The sequence below is a fragment of the Orycteropus afer genome, unplaced genomic scaffold (assembly GCF_000298275.1).
Source record: "Orycteropus afer afer isolate SDZICR_OR568_19922 unplaced genomic scaffold, OryAfe1.0 scaffold00194, whole genome shotgun sequence".
NCBI classification, from domain to species: domain Eukaryota; kingdom Metazoa; phylum Chordata; class Mammalia; order Tubulidentata; family Orycteropodidae; genus Orycteropus; species Orycteropus afer.
In genome coordinates, this window is record NW_006921781.1 from 508,073 (window position 1) to 529,681 (window position 21,609).

At 38.9% G+C, this 21,609-nt stretch overlaps 1 protein-coding gene across 1 annotated transcript in view; it reads left to right on the plus strand.

Moving 5' to 3' along the window:
- CPB2 (carboxypeptidase B2) overlaps positions 1 to 21,609 on the plus strand; it is a 66,164-nt gene that overhangs the window by 9,299 nt on the left and 35,256 nt on the right. The window contains exons 2-6 of the mRNA XM_007947830.1: positions 742 to 817; positions 3,380 to 3,504; positions 5,944 to 6,052; positions 10,523 to 10,624; positions 19,110 to 19,214. Coding sequence (XP_007946021.1) covers positions 742 to 817; positions 3,380 to 3,504; positions 5,944 to 6,052; positions 10,523 to 10,624; positions 19,110 to 19,214 — 517 coding nt within the window. The remainder of the gene's footprint in view (positions 1 to 741; positions 818 to 3,379; positions 3,505 to 5,943; positions 6,053 to 10,522; positions 10,625 to 19,109; positions 19,215 to 21,609) is intronic.

The window sequence follows — 21,609 nt, forward strand, 5'->3', positions numbered from 1 at the left end:
ATCATTTTCACAACTGGTGAAAATATAAATTGGCAAAAAAAGTTTGGGAAATTGAGAATAGGCCTACTGCATGAGATAGCAAATCCACTCAGAGAAATTCTTGCACATGTGACCTATAACTAGAAATTTCAATACAAATGATAGCCTTGAAAATAAAACGTTAAATTAAAAAACAAGATATTGATTAATACCTGTAATATACAACTTTTAAGGAGTTTAATCAAACAAAGCTAGGCATATTGTTTAAGGTACTATAGCTATAAAGAAAAGTAAAGGAATAGACAACAATGACAATTAGGGTAGTGGATACTGCTTGGCTATGTCAAGAGAGTTGAGTGGGGAGAAACACATGAAGCACATCAACAATATCTGTCAAGTCGGATCTCTTAAGTGGGGCAGTGGATTCACAAGAGTTTTTTATTATGTAAAAAGATGGTATGAGCATAAAGTTAGCATACATATAAAATTTTCAATTTTTGAAATTCACACATACAGAATGGAGAAGAAAAAAATATATAAAATTACTCCCATTCAAGAGAGCTGTTGATTTTGCAGTTGCTTGGAAGCAGAAAGAATGAGAGCATATGAGTCTCCTTTTACACTTAGTCCAAAGTGACATCCAGTTTCCTTTGAACATTTTCAATGTTGCTTCATTTCACAGTTAGTTAGAAGACCCTTCCAGTATTATTTATCTCATTTTCACTTTTTATTTCACGTCAAAATCCTCTCATTTTTTCACAGGGGCCAGGTTTTATCTGCTCTTCCTATAATCTCTAAGCAAGTTGAAATTCTGCAAAATCTTACTTCATCATACGAGGTAATGCCTCCCTAACGTATCTTTGTATTTTTGTATCTTTGTGTTGTTTTAGTTGTGTAAACGTTGTGTGCCATGTTCCCTTCTACATTCGTCTGACTTACTTGGACCTAATAGAAACCCCTCTTACAGCATTCCTCCTCTCTCCATACTCCAGTGATTTTGTTGACTCCTCAAATAAAACCCTCTTCATTTGTGCTACTAGTTTTCTGCTAATTCATGATTATACCTTGGAGTTGAATTTCTGTACTTATGGGGATTACTACAACTACATTTCACTAGAACTTTTCCTATAAAACAAATGTCCTTAATCAAGGGATATTTTAATTTCCTAGAGATTCAGTAACAAGTTACCACAAACTGAGTCCTTAAAATAATAGAAATTCATTCTCTTGCAGTTATAGAAGCTAGAAGTCCAAAATTAAGGTGTTGACAGTGTCATGTTCTCTCTGAAGATTCTAGGGGAGAATCAGTTCCACGCTTAGAATCAGTTCTCACTTAGCTTCTTGGAGTTCCTTGGCTTGCAGACCCATCACTACAGACTCTACCTCTGTGTCACATGGTGTTCCTCCTGTATGCTCTGGCCCTGTGTCTCTTCCCTTCTCATAAGAATGTCCATCATGTTACATTAGGGCCCAACCTGATTTAATATGACCTCCTCTTAACTAATTACATCTGCAAAAAAAAACCCTATTTCCAAATAAGGTCATATTCTGAGGTTTTAGGATGGACATGAATTTTGCAGGGGACACTGTTCAACCATGTAAAAAGACTAAGCATCAGAAACACATGGGGAAGTTTATTAAAATTTTTATGCCTGGGACTCATCTCCTCAGAATCCCTAAGTCATAGAAAATTAGCACGTATTATAAATAGTAGAAAGTTGATGATTCCATGTTTGTAACTTAGGGTTCTCAGAAAAGCAGACACTAAGACTAGATTAGAAATGCAAAAGATTTATTAGAAGGAATGCTTGTTAAGGATAGAGAGGAGGGAGCTGGAGATGGCAGGGAGCACCTTCAGACCATGATATAGATCTGCCACCTGTAAAGGAGAGAAGGAAAGAAAAAAGATTGTGCTTGAAAAATTTTAGACTGCAGTGCAGTTCCAGTGAAGATCAATGAGTCCTTGAGCTAAAGTCATGTGTTAGAGTAATACCACATGGCACAGGAATGAATCTGCATTAATATACCCGTCATGTACCATCTTTGGTTGGCAGCAGCCCTGAGGGAACACAGCCTCAGTCACTGATGGATCAAGAGAGGTAGCAGCCGGGGTTCCTCATAACAGAAAATCTGAGTGGAGCGTTTTCATGGCCATCATACTATATGGTGTGGAATCATGTGTCATGCAAATGGTTAACACACTAGGCTGCTTTCCAAAAGCTTGGTGGTTTGAGTGTACTTAGAGGTACCTTGTAGAAAAGTCCTGGCAATGTACTTCTGAAAATTCTTTGGAGCACGGTTCTACTCAGACACAAATAGGGTTATCATGAGTCAGAATTGACTCAATGGCAAATGGTTTCACATGTTATAGAAAAAATGCCAATAAAACAAGCAACAGAGATTTAGAATTTTAGTTCTTGTTCTGCTACTTTCTAGGTGTATGATTTTAGACAAGTTAGTTACTAGCCTTAGTTTCTTCATCTGCACAATGAAAAGAATATGAAGGTACGTTTATGATGATCAAATGAGTTGAGTATGAAAGTGCTTTGAAAAAAAATGCAGTAAAATAGAAAAATGTAAAATATATTTGGAAGGCATTGCCCAAAGGCCAAAATTAGATTAAAGAAAAGAAGCAGTACCACCAGTTTCCACTGAGTCAATTCTAACTCAAGGCATCCCCACATGTGTCAGAGTATAACTGTGCTCCATGGAATTTTCAGTGGCTGGTTTCTCAGCAATAGATCACCAGTCCTTTCTTCCAAGGCACCTCTGGGGGAACTCAAAGCTCTAAACTTTGGATAACAGCCAAGTGAGTTAACCATTTGAACCACTCAAGGACAAAGAAAAGAAACACTGACATGATAATAATAGCAAGGATTTGAAATTGTTGGGAGTTCTGGTAGCATAGTGCCTAAGGCAATTGACTGCTAACCAGAAGGCTGGAGGTTCAAACCCACCAGCCACTCCTCCAAAGGAAGAGTCAACAGCAGTGAGTTTTGGTTTGTTTTTGTGGAATTGTTATTAAAGAAAATCAATGTTTAACCAACTTTCTTTCTAGAGAAAACTTTATTTCTCTTTAAATACCTGATATTCAGATCTAGCTTTACATTGGGATATAAATGCATTCATTTATTCATCATTCCATAATTTTCTCACCAAATATTTATTGAGTATGTGGTATATTCCAGGCCCTCTCGAGCAAATGGGGTTCTAGAGAAGAATAAAACAAGCTCCCTGCAATATAAATGTTTATATCACTCCACGTGTAGATGAGAGCTATGGCTAAGGAGGGTACCTCTCATGTCCTTTGTAAACATACTCTTATGACACTAGCTACACATGAGAATGTGAACAACTTTGTTTCTGTTTTGTCTTTTTTTTTTTTGCCTTGAACCTGCAGATTGTTCTCTGGCAACCCGTAATGGCAGAATTCATTGCGAAGAATAAAGAAGTTCATTTTTTTGTGAATGACTCGGATGTAAGCATCGTGAAAGCCCATTTAAATGTGAGCAGCATTCAATTCAAGTAGGTATCATTCCACACTTACTAATAGCTATTGTAGTTATTGTAATGTGTCGTTGAGTTGGCCCCGAGTCATAGCGACCTCTCCTTGGGTTTTCCAGGCAGTATCACTACAGAAGTAGATTGCCCAACCTTCCTTCCGAGAAGTGGCTGGTAGGTTTGAACCACCAGCCTTCTGGTTAGCAGTCAAGTACCTTAGGCACTACGCTACCAGAGCTCCCAGCTATTGTAAGTACCTAGCATTTTAGGAGCTCTGGTGGTGTAGTGTCTAAGGTATTTGACTGCTAATCAGAAGGCTGGTGATTCAAACCCACCAGGCACTCCTCAGAAGGAAAGTTAGGCAATCTACTTCAATAGTGAAATCCTTCAGAAACCCAAGGAGGGGTCACTATGAATTGGATCTGACTTGACGGCAGTGAGTTTGGTTTTTGTTTTTTGGTGCCACAGTGTCTAAGGCATTTGACTGCTAACCAGAGGGTTGATGGTTCAAACTCAGCATCCACTCCACAGAAGGAAGATGGGGTAAAGGTTTACCATCTCAGAAACCCAATGGGGGGTCTCTACAAGTTGGATTTGATTCGATGGCAATGAGTTTGGTGTGTTTTCTTAGCATACATTTTAGGATTTCCAAGGACCTTTGGTGGCATAATGCCTAAGGCATTTGACTGCTAACCAGAAGGTTGGCAGTTCAAACCCACCAGCCACTCCTTGGAAGGAAGATTGGGCAATCTACTTCGGTAGAGATACTGCCTCAAAAACCCAAGGAGGGGTTGCTATGAATTGGACCCGATTTGAAGGCAGTGAGTTTGGTTTTGTTTTTTTTAAGAGATAGTATACTACCTTTATTTTATTTGCTAAGTGATATAGTAAAGGAGCTCTGGTGTTATAGTGTCTAAGGCATTTGACTGCTAACCAGAAGATTGGCAGTTCAAACCCACCAGCCACTCCACAGAAGGAAGACTGGGCAATTCACTTTTTTAAAAACTTTTTTTATTTTATTGTGATTTGGATGAAAATTTACAGAGCAAATTCACTTTCCATACAGCAGTTCACATACACTTTGTCACATGACACTGATTACAATTTACCCCAATGCAACAGCTTCCCTCCCACTTCCTCCCGATAATTACCTCTTCCCTGTGTCCATTGGGAAATCCATTTCTGTAAAGATTTACTGCTTTGGAAACCTGAAGGGGGTCGTTATGAGTCAGAATCAGCTCAATGGCAGTGAGGTGTTTTTTTTTTTTTTTTAAGTGATGGTATAATTGCTTCTTGGAAAAATAAAATATTTACATTAAAAAAACCAACCATCATGATAATGGGCTTGATGATAAAGCCAAATGGTCAGCTACCTCACCTTATGTTTAACCTCTAATGATTCTGTCCCTTTATCTGAAAATGAGGGTTACATCTGTAGAGTCGCTTTTTAGTTCCACCTTCCATGACTATTCGATATTAGACTTGAGGTCTAAAATTGTCATTCACCATAATAGACTTTGTGGCATCTCTTGAACAAGCAGCTGCTTAAGAGAGTTTTGCTTTTCTGATTCTTCTCTTCACAAGGGCAGTGAACATTCCTGAATATTTGGTCCTGATTATTAATAATATATTATAGGGACTTGTGTGTCCTAGACTAAGCCTTTTGTATACTGTTATCATTTAATCCTCATTTCACCCTGTGAGGTAGATGCTATCCCCATTATACAGATGAAAAGTAGATACTTAGAAAGAAATTTCTCAAGGTCAACCAGCCAGAAAATGGGAAAAGTACGAGCTAAACATAAAAGAAAACTTTGTTAATGTGATAAACAAACAAACAAACCCCACTGCCGTTGAGTCAATTCCAACTCATAGTGAACTTAATTGTCCATCCAAATGATAGAATGCCTTGATGTAGTTAAAATGTTTGCCTAGTTAGTAGTTGCTGAACTTCTCAAGAGAAATGTAAAGAGATGACTTTCCATGCCTTCTCTTTTCCTGTCCTTCTCTTTCTCTAGTGATGTGACCATGCAGAACAGCCGCTGTACACCAATGGCTGTCACTATGAAAAACAAAATGCTTTCTGCTTCTCTTTGGTCCTCAACTGAATACAGGATAATAGAATATTTCTCTGAATTGGAGAAAGTTGTCCATTACCTTACACGTTCATAGTAAAGACCCTGGAAATATGTTGATAATAGTGGGTAAAGGGTAAGTTTTGGGAGGTCCTAAAATATACACATAGGAACTACCTTCTCTCCAGTGTCCATGTAGTATCTACTAAAAGAGTTTGTGACTTTTAGCTTATAAATATATTCACTATTGTTGTTTGTACCTTGATGACCTTTTGCTTAAAGATTTCTCAGTGATTTTCCTGTGGCCATCTGCTATGCTGGCACTGGACCATATGGGAAGATCACAACCCTGCTTAAAAATAAGCTCACCTTCTGTTCCATCCCCTAGGGTCTTGATGGAAAATGTTGAAGATCTCATTCTACAGCAGACCTCCAATGATACATTTAGCCCCCGGACCTTCTCATCATACTATGAACAGTATCACTCCATGAATGAAGTAAGACGTAACACTTCTCTCCAAAATTACTACTTCCTTTTAGCCAACATTGTCGTTTCGGCCATAAAAAAAAAAAAAAAAAAAAAAAAAAACTTCACTGCCATCAAGTCAATTTTGACTCATACCAACTCCTCCTTTGGTTTCCAAGGTGGTATTTCTATGGAAGTAGATTGCCCAACCTTCCTTCTGAGGATTGGCTGGTGGGTTTGAACCACCAGGCTTCTGGTTAGCAATCAAGTGCCTTAGGCATAGGAAATTATTAAAGAATCAGAATTGGTGGAGGAGAGTTAAGAAAAAGAAAAAATTACAAATGCATTGTAGGGAGTGGTAGCTCATTCTTTTACAGATATTTTTCCTGGAAAGAAAGTATCATATTTGGTAAACTCACTCTAAGGAGGTGGTTTTCCAAAGCTAAGAATATCTCTCACTGGTAGGAATAACACAGCATGTTAAGGAAGAACAGGAATAAAGACTGGGCCTTTTAGCTAAAATGTCTATACATATTAATATTCCAATGAAAACTGTCTTTATGGTTTTTTTGTTTGTTTGTTTAACTTTCATTGAATTATTGCCAATTATCTCACTGAATTAAAGAAATTTATTCACTTACAGTTAATACACTACGAATGAATGTATTTCTTTCTATCCATGAGCAATCTATTTGAAACAATAATAATTACCTGTATTTTAATATTAAGAAATTGGATTTTGTTTTACAGTCAGTATTTACAGATTTCAGTTTAATCAATTTCAGGAAACTTCCATATAATACACTAAAAATCATTTTCCCCATCTTTATTAATTGAAAAGGATAAATCCATGGAGAATTCTCTTTTGTCTAGAATATCCAAGGAATAAAAATTTCTTGATGTCTTTTTTTTCCCCTCATATGAGAGTGTTATTATATTGCCTAATATATGTATTTTTCTCATCTTTGACTAGATGCCTGGTAGCTATTTGGAACCTGTGATGGTTATGTTTGTATGTAAACTTGGCTAGGCCTGGTTGACTGGCTGGGCAGCTGGTGGTAGTTATTTCCCCATGATGAGACTGGTAATCAACTCCATGGTGGAATCTACTGGGAGCAGCTGAGTAGCTGCCTTTGGGTATGTGGTCTGCTTCCTGTATATAAGGAGAAGCTTTGAGAATGGTCTCCAGCCTTTGGCACGCTTGGACCCTCCATGTAGCCATGTCATTGCTCAGCAGCCTGCCATGCTCTGCTGACCTTGGGGTTTACAATGGACTTAAGTTAATGGCCTGCCGTGTGCACTGGTAACATCGGGACTGTGCCTTTTTACTTGTCAACCTTGGGGCTTCTCAGCCTCAGCAGCCAGCAGCTGTTTGAGTGAAGAAACACCTCTAGCTCTGGGGCCGGGAGCAGGAGGCAGAGCTGGACCCCGAGGTTGAGGGGCTTTCATCTAGCCCCTAGAGCCTGGCACTTTGAACTTGAACTTAAAGCCTCCAAGTTGTAAGAATAAACTCCTGTTTGTTAAGGCTATCCCATTGGTGGTATATTCCTGTCAGAGTGGCACTAGGTAACCAGAACAGAGCCATAGCCATACTTTTAAGAAATCTAAGATTTAAGTAATAAAAACAAAATTTCAACTTAATCTTCAGGAACATCTGTTCCTTTCCAGTTTGTTAAAACAGATCCAACTGTTTCTAGAATCTCTATGCCTGTCTGACTGACATGGTTCTTTTAAAATTGCCTCCCCCTCCTTTATGTCTCATGCCCTTTCTTCATCTGCTCCACCTAGACCACCTCCAACATCAATCATCAGCACTACAAGAAGCAAGCTTGGTGACATAATTTGCAAAATTAGTGACCATGTCACTGATGTATTGAGTTCGGCAGGGAAAAAAGATCGCCTTAAACAGAAGTATTTAAATTCTTAAATTTAATTTAAAAATTATCTTGTTCAAAAGTTTAAATTTTCTTAGATACATCAAGGAAGGACATGATTTGGAAGGGGGTGAGGGTGGTACATGACATTCCAGAAAAGATTTTAAATCCTTACCTCTCCTCTAATCCTTTCTAAGAAGTTCATAGGAACCATGACAATCTTGCTCTCAAGAAATTCAGTTAAGCCCTTCTTTCTCCTTTAACACTGCACTGTTTCTGCTGGTATCTCCCAGAGGTCCCTCTATCAGCCTTGATCACATTAGCACCCAGTAGTTCAAAGGGTTGCTTGGAACATTGGCCTAGATCAGGGAATGGAGTTAAGTAATTCACTGTAGGGAGAAAGAAACAAATGGCCATAAAGGACTTCTTGTAACAAATGGCATAAGAAAGGAGTGTGAAATGAGTCAAGTTTGTAAAGTTGCCTACATCACAATCTCCCCTGGCTGAGGAAATCTACTGAACCATCAGTGCTATAACAAACAACAAAAATGTTGCCCCTGAGTTGATTCTGACTCATGGTGACCCTGTGTGTCAGAATAGACTGTGCTCCATAGGGTTTTCCGTGGCTGATTTTTTGGAAATAGATCACCAGGTGTTTCTCCTGAGGCCCCTCTGGGTGGACTCTAACCGCCAACCTTTCGGTTGGCAGCCAAGGGCATTAACACTTTGCACCACCCAAAGACTCTCAAATATAGTAGTTCTCTAAGGGATGTATTACCATATAGTATGTGGGTGCTTCATCCTGGGTTGGGTGGTCTGCATATACATCTTGTTAACTATTGCACTGACATTCACACCAAGGAAATGCAGGACAAACAAGAGTGCATGACTATGAGGGGCACAGGGGCAGAGTTACCGGGCAGGGAGAGGAGGAGACTGGGTTAGCGTTGGGCATGATAAATGGGGAGTGAAACTAAATGTACACGTAACACAGAATGTAAAACCAACTCTTAAAATAAAATAAAATTTTAAAAAATAAAATATAGTAGTTGTCGCAGACATTTTCATGCCTTGGAAAAAAAATCCCAATGAAGAAATAAATCCCTGATGGTTAAATGTCAGATATCACAGACGCTGAGAAGGTAGGTATTTGGTGGCACATGGGCCTTCCAGAAGCCCTTTGATTCCCAGCATTGGGACAACCACTTAGACATGGCATCTCCTCTATGCTACTCTGAGAGAAGCCATTGGTAAATGGCACTCCAGTTCCCATCAGCGAGGATTGCTATTTGAAGAACAGAATCTCTAGAAAAGTTCTCAGAGCTAAGGCCCAGAGTTGACTGTTTTCATTTCAAAAGGTATGTAAGTTAAAAGTGGCCCCTGGGAAGTTGGTTCACATTAAAATTTGACTGAGTTTAATACCAGAAATCCCAGCCCAAATGACACTTCAATGCCTGCTTTGAAGTGGACATAAGCCTTGAGTCAGCTACAGAACTTATTTTTTGTTTTTCCTTCCAATAGATAACTTCAACTACCATTAGCACTACATCCAACAGGTTGGGTCAGAATCCAATTACTTCTCAGGATAGAAAAGAATTTTTCTTTTTATCAAATTGTCTTCACCTTTACCTCTCTCAGTTTCACACATTCCATTGCAGTTGCAGAACTCTAGAAGAAAACAATGGTATTTCTGTTTACCTGGGCAAAGGCCATCCTCTAGGCTAGTGTTGAAAAGTGAATACTAAAAGATAAAAAAAAAAAGAGAAATGTCCCATGTAAAATAGAACTCTTTAATGAATGATAAAGAGAATTTTATATAGAGAGGCAGGTATTCAATGTGATAAGACATTGAAAATAATTTACAGGAGCCATACTTTAAAAATCAACTTCTTCTACTTTGTTGTAAATTTCTTAATACTTTTCCACTTCCATATTTTATATGACACTTTTTAAAACTTTAATTTCATTGACCTTCTTTTTTTAAAATTTTTATTGTGATTTGGGTGAAAGTTTACAGAGCAAATTCACTTTCCATACAGCAGCTCACATATACTTTGTCTCATGATATTGACAGCAATTTCCCACAGTGCAACATGTTGCTCCCCTCCCACTACCTGCCTGTAGTTACCTCTTCCCTGTGTCCTTTCCTCCCATGCACTCCTGCCCCACCCCAAGCTGTCTCCCTGTGCACACAGCCTTTCTATTCTCCTATGATTGATCTCTCCAAGGAGTTTATCTATCTAATGTAAATGTTCAGCTTATATGCCTGTCTTTTGTTTGGCTGGGAGCCACAGGAGTGGGTTCAATCAATTCCAGACCTGAAGGGCAGCTAGGGGTCATAGTCTCAGTGGTTCCGTCAGGCTCTATCAGACCAGCAAACCTGGTCCTTTTTTTTTTTTTTTTTTTAATGATTTTTTAGTTTTGTTCCACATCGTTCTCCCACACTATCCATCCTTGATCATCTTAAATAGCAGAAAAAATTCTGCCCAAGTATTCTAATCCATCATTACTTCCACATACAAAGTTTTAGAAGAATTGCCTTTCTGCGAGGATGTTGTCTGCTTCCATTGGTCAGTGGGATACTTTGAATTTGCTCTGTAATTAATCATTGGTTTCTGTTTTAAAAGATCTATTCTTGGATAGAAGTTATAACTGAGCGGTATCCTGCTATGATTGAAAAACTCCACATTGGATCCTCATATGAGAAGCACCCACTTTACGTTTTAAAGGTATGTTGTAAATAAAGCCATTGAGCTTTCAATTTTTTGGAGAGCTTAATTCTCTCCAAATCCAGTGGTATTTGTCATAATTTGGATTTCTTTTCTTTGAGTTCTGGAAATATTTGTATGACTAGTGTTTCTCACTCCTAGGAAGGAAGGTTGGCCAATCTACTTCTGTAGTGACACTGCCTCAGAAACCCAAGGAGGGGTCACTATGAGTCAGGTCTGACTCAATGGTACATAACAACAAAAAGTATTACTCAACTTTAATATTCCACTATTTAGAAGCTTGCTATTACCTTTAAGGGGAGCTCTGGTGGCATAGGGCCTAAGGCATTTGACTGCTAGCCAGAAGGCTGGCGGTTCAAACTCACCAGCCACTCCTCCGAAGGAAGATTGAGCAATCCACTTCCGTAGAGATACCACTTCAGAAATCCAAGAAGGGGTTACTAGGTGTTGGGTCTGACTCAACGGCAGTGGGTTTTGGGTATTAGCTTTAAAGGTCCCTGGGTGGTGCAAACAGTTTATGCTCAACTTGCTGCTAATAACAATGTATTGCATTGGGCAAATCTGCTGCCAAAGACTTGGTTAAAGTATTAAAAACCTAGGAAACTCCAGGGGACAGTTCTACTCTGTCCTATAGGATTGCTATTAGTCAGAATTGACTTGATGGCAATGGGTATAGTTCAAGAGTCAAGTTGGAACCCCAGTTCTAGAATCAGGTCTGCTCCTGTTTTTGTGACATTGGATAAACCATTTATCTTTTCTTGGCTTCAACGCCTACATTAATAAAATGAGGGAAATTCTCTGGATTATTTCTCAAATTCCATTTGTTATAGCACTATTATCTCAGATTGGCATACTTAGGGAAAAAAAAAAGAAAGAAAGAACAAAAAGGAGAGGAGTCTCTTATAGGGAAAACACTGTTGCAGCTTTTGGAACTAAAGAAAAGGCTGAAAATTCAGGCCTAGGGAAAGATGGGAACCAGGGCAATGCTGCGGACCTTGGCAGTAGGACTCATCTAACAGCTTCTGTTCCAATTACCATCCATTTGATTATCTATTTTAAGATGCAAAATCTTATGGGAACGACTCTGACTTACCTACCCTGGATCAGATGTCTCCTCTCTTACATAAATTGGCCTTGGAAAGGATCAGTTGATATAGCCACTGGAAGAATTTTTAGGAGCCATAAACTATATTAATTCCTATTGTTACTTGGCAGCGTTTCATTCTGTTGTACATAAGGCTGCCATGAGTCAGAACCAACTCAGTAGCAACTAACAACCATAGTAGTTTCTAATTTTGTAAGTCTGTTATTTACCACTCCCTCCACTTTAAAAATAAATAAATAAATAAATAAAATAAAGAAGCTATGTGAAGAAAATTAATCATTAGAGAGTATGTTTGACTTAGTAACAGATAAGTTATACATGTTGTTGTTGTTGTTACATGCCGTTGAGTCAGCCCTGACTCATAGCAACCCCTCCTTGGGTTTCCAAGGCGGTATCACTATGGAAGTAGATTGCCCAACCTTACATAGTTTCCCAATATTAGTTAAATTGTAATCGGTGAGCTTTTCGGTCATCCAAAGACAGGACTTTCCGTCAGCATTTCTGGGTTTTAATTCTGTCTCAGATGAGAACTTGCAGGGCAAACTCAAAGCAGACACATGAAGCTTTGGATCCTCTCCACAGCCGGGTTAGTCAATCACATTGGATGCATGTAATCATGACAGCCACCCATGATGTTTGCTGTCAGCAATATTGCATATAGATAGTCACGTAGAACTTGTGTTTCTGGGTCCTAGGTGTACATGTTGAGGAATCATGTTTCCTGGATGCTTCCTAGAAGCCCATTCTTGTTTGACCAAGGATACGCACAATGTGGGTTTAGGAGTCCTCTGTTTGCTATCAGTATTGGGACCAACAGAGTTTGCTTAGCATAGTTTAGCAGAAGGTCAAATAAGGCCTCCTCATCTGGAAAACTCAGGATTTTCTTTTAAATTGAGTAAAGAAGCCAGCGCTTGCTCCTCTTCATACAATTTGACCCTAAGTTACCCATGTCATTTTTCTTTCCCATTTGCCCTGTAGTTGGATATTGCTAGCTGTGTTGTTGTTGTTAGGTGCCACCAAGTTGGTTCTGACTCAGAGCCACCCCATGTGACAAAGTATAATTGTCCCATAGCATTCTCTATGCTACGGAATAGCATAGGTTGTAATCTTTATGGGAGCAGATTACCAGATCTTTCTCTGGTGGTTCAAACAACTAACCTTTTGGTTAGTAGCAGAGTGCTTAACCATTGTGCATCCAGGGCTCTAAACCTCAAACCAAACCCATACTCATCAAGTCAATTCCAACTTAGTGACTTTATAGGACAGGGTAGAACTGCCCCATTAGGGTTTCTAAGGCTATAATTTTTATGGAAGCAGGTTGCTACATCATTCTCCACGGAGTGACTAGTGGGTTTGAACTGCTGACCTTTTGGTTAGAAGCCAAGCACTTACCCCTAGTGGCACAGTGGTTAAAGTGATTAGTTGCTAACCAAAAGGCTGACAGTTCAAACTCACAAGCTACTCTGCAGGAGAAAGATGAGCCGTCTGCTTTCATAAGGATTACAGCCTCGGAAACCCTGTGGGGGAGTTCTATTCTGTCCTAATGTGTCAGAGTTGACTTAATGGCAATGGGTTACCAAGGCTCTATGTAAGCAACAGAACTCTTTGATTTGGTATTTCAACTCCACGTTTGTTTGATTTCCCAAGACTATTTTCCCTAATCCCTAAAATTGTAGTGTAGCTATTTTTTTTTTCCTATTTTTATTGTGATTTGGTTGAAAGTTTACAAAGCAAATTCATTTTACATACAGCACACATACTCCCCATAGTTACCTCTTCCCTGCATCCTTCCCTGCCATGTACTCCTGCCCCCTGAGCTGTCTCTCTGTGCATACACAGCCCTTCTATTCTCCCGTGATTGTTCTCTCCAAAGAGTGTATCTACCTCAGGTAAATGTTCAGCTCATATGCCTGTCTATTGTTTGGCTGGAAGCCACCCGAATGTGTTCAATTCTAGACCTGAAGGACAACTAGGGGCCATAGTCTCAAGGGTTCCACCAGGCTCTATCAGACCAGCAAACCAGGTCCCTTTTTTTTTTTTTTTTTATGATTTTGAGTTTTGTTCTACATTGTTCTCACACTCTATCCAGGATCTCTTACATAGATCCCCCTTCTAGTGGTTGACAGTGGTAGCTGGGCAACATCTAGTTTTTCTGGTCTCATAGTTGCATAGGCTGAAGATCACATTGTGTACCAGTCCCTTGGACTAATTGTTTCCATGTTTCTTTGGTTTTCTTCATTCTTCTTTGCTCTGGACAAGAAGAGACCCATTGTTGCATTTGGATGGCTGCTTGCAAGCTTTTAAGATCCCAGTTGCTACTCACTAGAGTGAGTAGCAATATGGAACAATGTTTTTGTGTAGTGTGTCATGCCAATTGAGCTTCGTGTCCCCTGCGACCATGGTTCTCAGCCCACAGGTCCAACTATTCACTCCCTCCGGGTAGCTGGCTATGCCCAAGAAGTGACTACAAACTTGTCCTTTGTCAGCTCTACTATATACCTGAGAATCCTTAAAGAACATACAAATACACTTGTAGAACAATTATCTGCCAACCCTATACATGGTCATAGGCACACTCCTCCCTGTACAGACATACCTAATCATTCAGGTTATCCACCCATCTATCCACCCATATCAATGTTTGCCTTCACTGACAACACAGTATTGTATGTACAAAAAAGTTAATCTGTGTTGTCTATACCTCTCATGCACCTCTCTATGTCTTCCTCTTCCTCAATGCCACCATAATGATCACTCACATTTGGTACATTGCCCTTCCCTTCACTCAAATCAATATTTGTCTCTATTTATCTAGTAGTGTTCCCTCCCTTTCCCTCTCACTCCTGGTAACCAACAAAGAAAATTTCCTTCCATATATAAACCTTTCCTTGACTTTTTGCAATAATGGACTAATACAATATTTGCCTTTCTGTGATTGATTTATTTCACTCAGCATAACATCATCCAAGTTCATCCATGTTATGTGGTGTTTTGCAGATTCTTCATTATTCTTTAGGGTTGCATAGTATTCTGTCCTGTGTATGTGCCGTAGTTCAGTTATCCATTCTTCTGTTGATGGACATCTATGTTGTTTCCATCTTTTTGCTATTGTAATAGTGCTGCAATGAACATGGGTATGCATATATCTGTTCTTGTCCTAGCTCTCACTTCTGTAGGATATATACCTAGTGTGGTAGTTATGTTTGTGTGTCACCTTGGCTGGGCCTGGTTTAGTGGCTGGGCAGCTAGTGGTAGTTATTCCCCATGATGAAACTGGCAATCAACTCCATGGTGGGATCTACCACAATCAGCTGAATAGCTGCCTTTGGGATGTGGTCTGCTTCCTGCATATGAGGAGAAGCCTTGGGAATGGTCTCTAGCCTATGGCATGCTTGAACCCTGCATGTAGCCGTGTTGTTGCTCAGCAGCCTGCTATGCTCTGCTGACTTTGGGACTTACAATGGACTTAAGTTAATGGCCTGCCGTGTGGTTTGGTAACATCAGGACTGTGCCTTTTTACTTGTCAAACTTGGGGCTTCACAGCCTCAGCAGCTAGCCACTGTCTGAGTGCAGAAATGCCTCTAGCTCCAGTGGGCTGGGAGCAGGAGGCAGAGCTGGACCCCAAGGTTGAGGGGCTTTTCACCCAGCCCCTAGAGCCTGGCACTTTGAACTTGGACTTAAAGCCTCCAAATTGTAAGAATAAACTCCTGTTTGTTAAGGCCATCCCATTCGTGGTATATTCCTGTCAGAGTGACACTAGGTAACCAGAACACCTAATAATGGAATGGCTGGATCAAATGGTATTTCTAATTCCAACTTTATAAGGAATCCCCAAACTGCTTTGCACAGTGGTTGCATCGTTTGACAGTCCCACCAGCAGTGTATCAGAGTCCCAATCTCTCCATATCCTCACCAGCATTTGTTATTTTCTCTCTTGTTGAACTTTGCTACTAGTGCTAGGGCTAGATGGTACCTCATTGTTGCTCTAATTGCTAATGATCATGAACATTTCTTCATATGTTTGTTGGCCACCTGAATATCCTCCTTGGTGAAGTGTCTATTCTTCTGCTCGTTTGTTAATTGGATTATTTGTCCCTTTGTTGTTGAGGTGTTGGAGTTTTTTTATAAAATTTGCAAATAAGTCCCTTGCCAGATATGTCATTGCCAAATATTTTTTCCCAGTCTGTAGGTTCTCTTTGACTCTTTTGAAGAAGTCTTGGAAGCACATAAAAATTTAGTTTTTAGAAAGTCCCATTCATCTAGTTTCTCTTCTGCTGTTTATACATTTTGGGTTATGCTTGATAGTCTATTTATGTCATATATTAAAAAAAAAAAAAAAACCTCACTGCCATCTAGTCAATTCTAACTCATAGTGACCCCTCCTTGGGTTTTCAAGGTGATATCACTAGGAAGTAGGTTGCCCCACCTTCCTTCTGAGGAGTGGCTGGTGGGTGTGAACTGCTAACCTCTGATTAGCAGTCAAATGCCTTAGGCACCACACCACCAGAGCTCCCACAGAAGTAGATAGATAGGGCCCCTAAATTTGCCCCATTTTTTCCCCTGAGGAACTTTGTAATTTTAGGTTTCACATTTAAGTCTTTGATCCATCTGGAATTAGTTATTGTGTATGGTGTGCAGTACAGATCTTGTTTCATTTTTCTGCAAATAGATATCCAGTTTTACAAGCATCATTTGTTAAACAGACAATCATTTCCCCGTTTAATGGATTTCAGCCCTTTTTCAAAGATCAGCTGACCATTGGTCGATGGATCTATATCTGGGTTCTCAATTCTATTCCATTGGTTTATGTTTTGGTCATTGTACCAATACCAGGCAATTTTGACTGCTGTGACTGTATAGTAGGTTTTGAGATCCGGCAGTGTGAGACCTCCTACTTTGTTCTTCTTCAATAGTGCTTTGCTTCTCGAGTTCTCTTTCTTTTCCATAAAAAGTTAGTGATTGCTTTTTCCATATCCTTTAAGAATGTTGATAGGATCTGGATTGGGATTGCATTGAATGTATAGATTGCTTTGGGTAGAACTGACGTTTTCACAATGTTCAATCTTCCTAACCACCAGCATGGTATGTTCTTCCATTTATGTAGATCTCTTAAGGTGTCTTGAATTAATCTTTTGTAGTTTTATTTGTAAAATTTTGTGTCCCTGGTAAGATTTATTCCCAAGTATTTTTATTTTTTTGGTAGCTATTGTAGATGGTAGGAGCTCTGGTAGCATAGTGGCTAAAACACTTGACTGCTAACCAGAAGGCTGGCGGTTCAAACCCACCAGCCACTCCTCAGAAGGAAGGTTGGGCAATCCTACTTCCGTAGTGATACTGCCTCAGAAACCCAAGGAGGGGTCGCTATGAGTCGGGGTCGACTCGACGGCACATAACAACAACAACAACAATTGTAGATGGTATTGATTTCCTTATTTCTTTTTCAGCAATCTCTTTGCTGTTGTAGAGGAATTCAACTGATAATTGTATGTTGATCTTGTATCCTGCCATGATGTTAAATCTCTCAATTAGTTCCAGTAATTTTTTTTTTTACTGAGTTTCTTTGATTTTCTACGCATAGGATCATATCATCAGCAAATAGGGATAGTTTGACTTCTTCCTTACCAATTTGGATGCCTGTGATTTCCCTTTCTTGCTTTATTGCCCTGGCTAGGACTTCCAATACAAGGTTGATAAAGGGCATCCTTGTCTGGTTCCATTAGAAAGGGGAATGGTTTCAGTCTCTCTCCATTGAGAATAATGTTGGCTGTTGGTTTTGCATAGATGCCTTTTATTATATTGGGGAAAGTCCCTTCTACTCCTATTTTTCTGAGAGTTTTTATCAGGAATGGGCATTGGATTTTATCAATTGCCTTTTCTACTTCAATTGATATGATCGTGTGGCTCTTTTCCTCTGTTTTATTTATATTATGGATGATGTTAATTGTTTTCCTAATGTTGAACCATCCTTGCATACCTGATATAAACCCCACTTGGTCATAATGTATTATTTTTAATATGTTGTTGGAGTCTATTGGCTAGGATTTTGTTGAAGATTTTTGCATTTATATTCATGAGGGATATTGGTCTATAGTTTTCCTTTTTAGTGATGTCTTTGCCTGGTTTTGGTATCAAGGTTATGCTTGCTTCATAAAATGAATTTAGTAGTATTCCATCCTTTTCTATGTTCTGGAATAGTTTGAGTAGAAATGGTGTCAATTCTTCTCTGAATGTTTGATAGAATTCTCTGGTGAAACCATCTGGGCCAGGACTTGTTTTATTGTTTATTTGTCTTACTGTTATTTGTCTTATATATATGGTTTCCTTTTTTTATTGTTGATAATTTCTTTATGACCTGTTCAATTACTTCTTTTGTTATGGATCTGTTCAAATTTTCCACCCCAGTCTGTGTTAGTTTAGGTAAGTAGTACGTTTCTAGAACTCTGTCCATTTCTTCTAGATTTTCAAATTTGTTGGAATATCATTCTTCATAGTATCCTGATATTATCTTTTTTATTTCAGTTGATTCTGTTGTGATGTCACCCAATTCTTGCTATTTGTATTCTGTCCTTCTTTCCTTTGTTAAATTTACCAGTGGTTTGTCAATTTTATTAATCTTTTTTTAAAAAAAATCTTCCAGTCTTGTTGATTTTTTTCTATCATCTTTCTATTTTTTAAAGTTAATGTATTATGAATTATTTTGTTTGGAGATGTTTTGGGAAATTCTTCTAAAACCACCAAAAGCTATCATGGAGCAAAGGTTGAAAAGTCTTACTCCAGAGAATTGGCAGCTTTGACCAGGCCACCACACTGTCAATCAGGACAGGGTCTCTGTCTTCAGATCTATGATTAGTTTGTGGGAAGTTAGATATGTGCATCTTTTTGTTTAAAATGGGGAAATAGAAAGTGTGAGTCCTGGGGAAAATGGTGAGGGAGACCAAGTTTATCTTTCATTTGCCAAGCCTTTCTCTGTTTTCAGTGTCTCTCCATGCTCCCTATGGAAGGCCGTTCATCCAACACACACCCATTTTACCTCTGATGTTAAGGAATGCCTGAATCCCTAATTGTCTGGTCTCTACATCTCCCATTTCCACGTGCAATTCTGGCATGACTAGTTAATCATTGGGGAAAAAGAGCTTGAAATCAAGAATCTTGGAGTCATACCTTAGTACATACTCATATCACTTATGTGTCCCTAGCTGGTGTCCCTCAATCTCACTAGCTTTTTAATTTTAATTTTCCTTGAGAATTCTCAAGGAAATGGAGAGAAATGTGTATGTATGTTACAGACTTGTTGAAAGAATTAAACATAAGCACTACATAAATGGAAGCTATTATCCTTGGACTTAGTATTTTTGCTATTTTTTGATTTTCATTGACCAGGTTTCCAAGAAAGAACAGACTGCTAAAAATGCTGTATGGATTGACTGTGGAATGCATGCCAGAGAATGGATTTCTCCTGCTTTCTGCCTGTGCTTCATAAACTATGTAAGTATTCATGTTTCTTTAAGTATGTGGCCCAAGACCACCTGAACCTAGGCTGTTTATTTTAACTAATTATCCCAAGTCAGATCATAGATTTATTCACTCAAAAGTTTTGGAGATGAGGTTTGGGTGAGGCTTAGTTATGCAAATTAAGTTTGAAAACCATGATCTCAAGCATTTAAGTCACTCTAAAGATTGTTGGTGGTGCAGTGCCTAAGGCATTTGACTGCTAACCAGAAGGCTGGGATTCAAACCCACCAGCCATGCCTCAGAAGGAAGGTTGGGCAATCTACTTCTGTAGAGATACCACCTCAGAAACCCAAGGAGGGGTTGTTATGAGTCTTCTGTGACTGGACGGCAGTGAGTTGGTTTTTTTTTTTAAAGATTGTTGAAGGAGCTCTGGTAATGCAAAGAATTTGGCACTCAGCTATTAACTCACAGGTTGGTGGTTCAAAGTGGTGCTGTGGAATAAAGACCAGCCAATCTACTCCTGTAAAGATTACAGCCAAGAAAACCCTATGGGACAGTTCTACTGTCATAAAGGGTCATTATGAGTAGAAAACCACACAGCAGCATACAACAACACAGAGATTATTGATCTTTTCCTTTCTTTATTTCTACCTGGACTGAACAATGGAGAATAATTAAGAAAAAATATGCTAGTTGTAGTACGTTTACTAAGTAGAAGAAGTGAAGCAATTATCTAAGTTGAATCCCAATTCTTTTTTGTTTTGCTTTGAACTATCCAGACATTTTTTGTCATTTTCTGTCCCTGAAAATTAAACATAAAGCACATTACAGAGAAGATCATATTTTCCCATATGTCATAATTGGGCATTTTGTCCCTGAAGAAAGGTTTAGCATTAAGGAAACCATATATATATAAGATAAATCATATGTCATAAAAGTAAAAGATACAAAGACCATAAACCTCTATCAAATATGAAAACAGTAAAAATTATGCTTCAAATCCTATAAAGTGATCATATATATCCTCCATCCTGATTTATACTAAAAGATACAAAGACCATAAACCTCTATCAAATATGAAAACAGTAAAAATTATGCTTCAAATCCTATAAAGTGATCATATATATCCTCCATCCTGATTTATATGAAGAGTCATTGCCACTGGAAAAATAATTCAAAACAGTTTTCCTTCCTATAATGTTTATTGTTGTCTTCATATTCACAGACACATAGTAACACAAAAGAGAAGAGTTAGGAAATTAAGCGTTTGCCATGTAGATAGGTCTACTTTAACAAGTGAAGTATCTCAAAGGTAAATGCAAATTTCAAAGGTATAAATTAGAAATCTGCCTACCTCTGCTGGGTCCTGACAAATACAGCATCCCCAGCTATCTCCATCACCTTACCATCTTCTGCTCTCCGCTGACGAGAGCTGCAGCATCCCTGAGCCTATGGAAAAGTTCCAAACCAGTGTTGAAGCTCCCTTGGCCAAATGTAGATGGTTCCAACTAACCAGACTTTGAGCACAGCCAAGACAGTTTGATGATCTGGAATCTTCCTAAAGTTGCATAGTTTTACCCTTTTAGGTAATGAATAAAACAGTTGTTAGTGGAAAGAGAAGGCCACAAATAAAGAAAGAAAAATACTTCCTTTTCATTTGATCACTGAGCCTGAAAAGGGCCAGAAAGAAAATCCAATTCATATTGATTCCAATCATTCATGTTGGTGAAGTTGTCCCTAATCATTGCCTTTTCCAATGCAACACATCTTCCTTGCTCTTAACCAAAGTACTCTTTACTCCACCAACTTATTGAATCTTTGTAAGATTAACTTATTTATTCCACAAAAATTTATACATTGCTTACATGGTCCTGGAGATACAATAAGGAATAAGATGTAGGCCAAGGATCTTATAGTCTAGTATTTTCCCTCAACAAAGTGAATGTGCTTTGTGTAGCCCAAGCCTACATAATCAATAAGCTTCTTTCTTTTGTTAAAAAAAAAAAAGGACATTTAGAAAGTGCCACTGCAGATTGGACCCTTGTGATCCATAGACTTTTCATTGGCTGATTTTGCAGAAATAGATCACCAGTACTTTTTTCCTCAAGAAGCTTAAGCAGTCACTTCTCTCCATATCTCTTACTCATTTTTTCTCAGGCCACAAGCAAATTTAGATCACTTTTATTTCCACAAATGACTCCTCATGACATAATGGTTAAGGGCTCACCTGCTAGCCAAAAGATTGACAGTTCAAATCCATCAGCTGCTTTGTGGGAGAAAAGCCCTGGTGATCTGCTCCTGTAAAGATTGTTGTTGTTGTTGTTATTATTATGTGCTGTCGAGTCAGCCCCGACTCATAGCGACCCCTCCTTGGGTTTCCGAGGCAGTATCACTACAGAAGTAGGATTGCCCAACCTTCCTTCCAAGG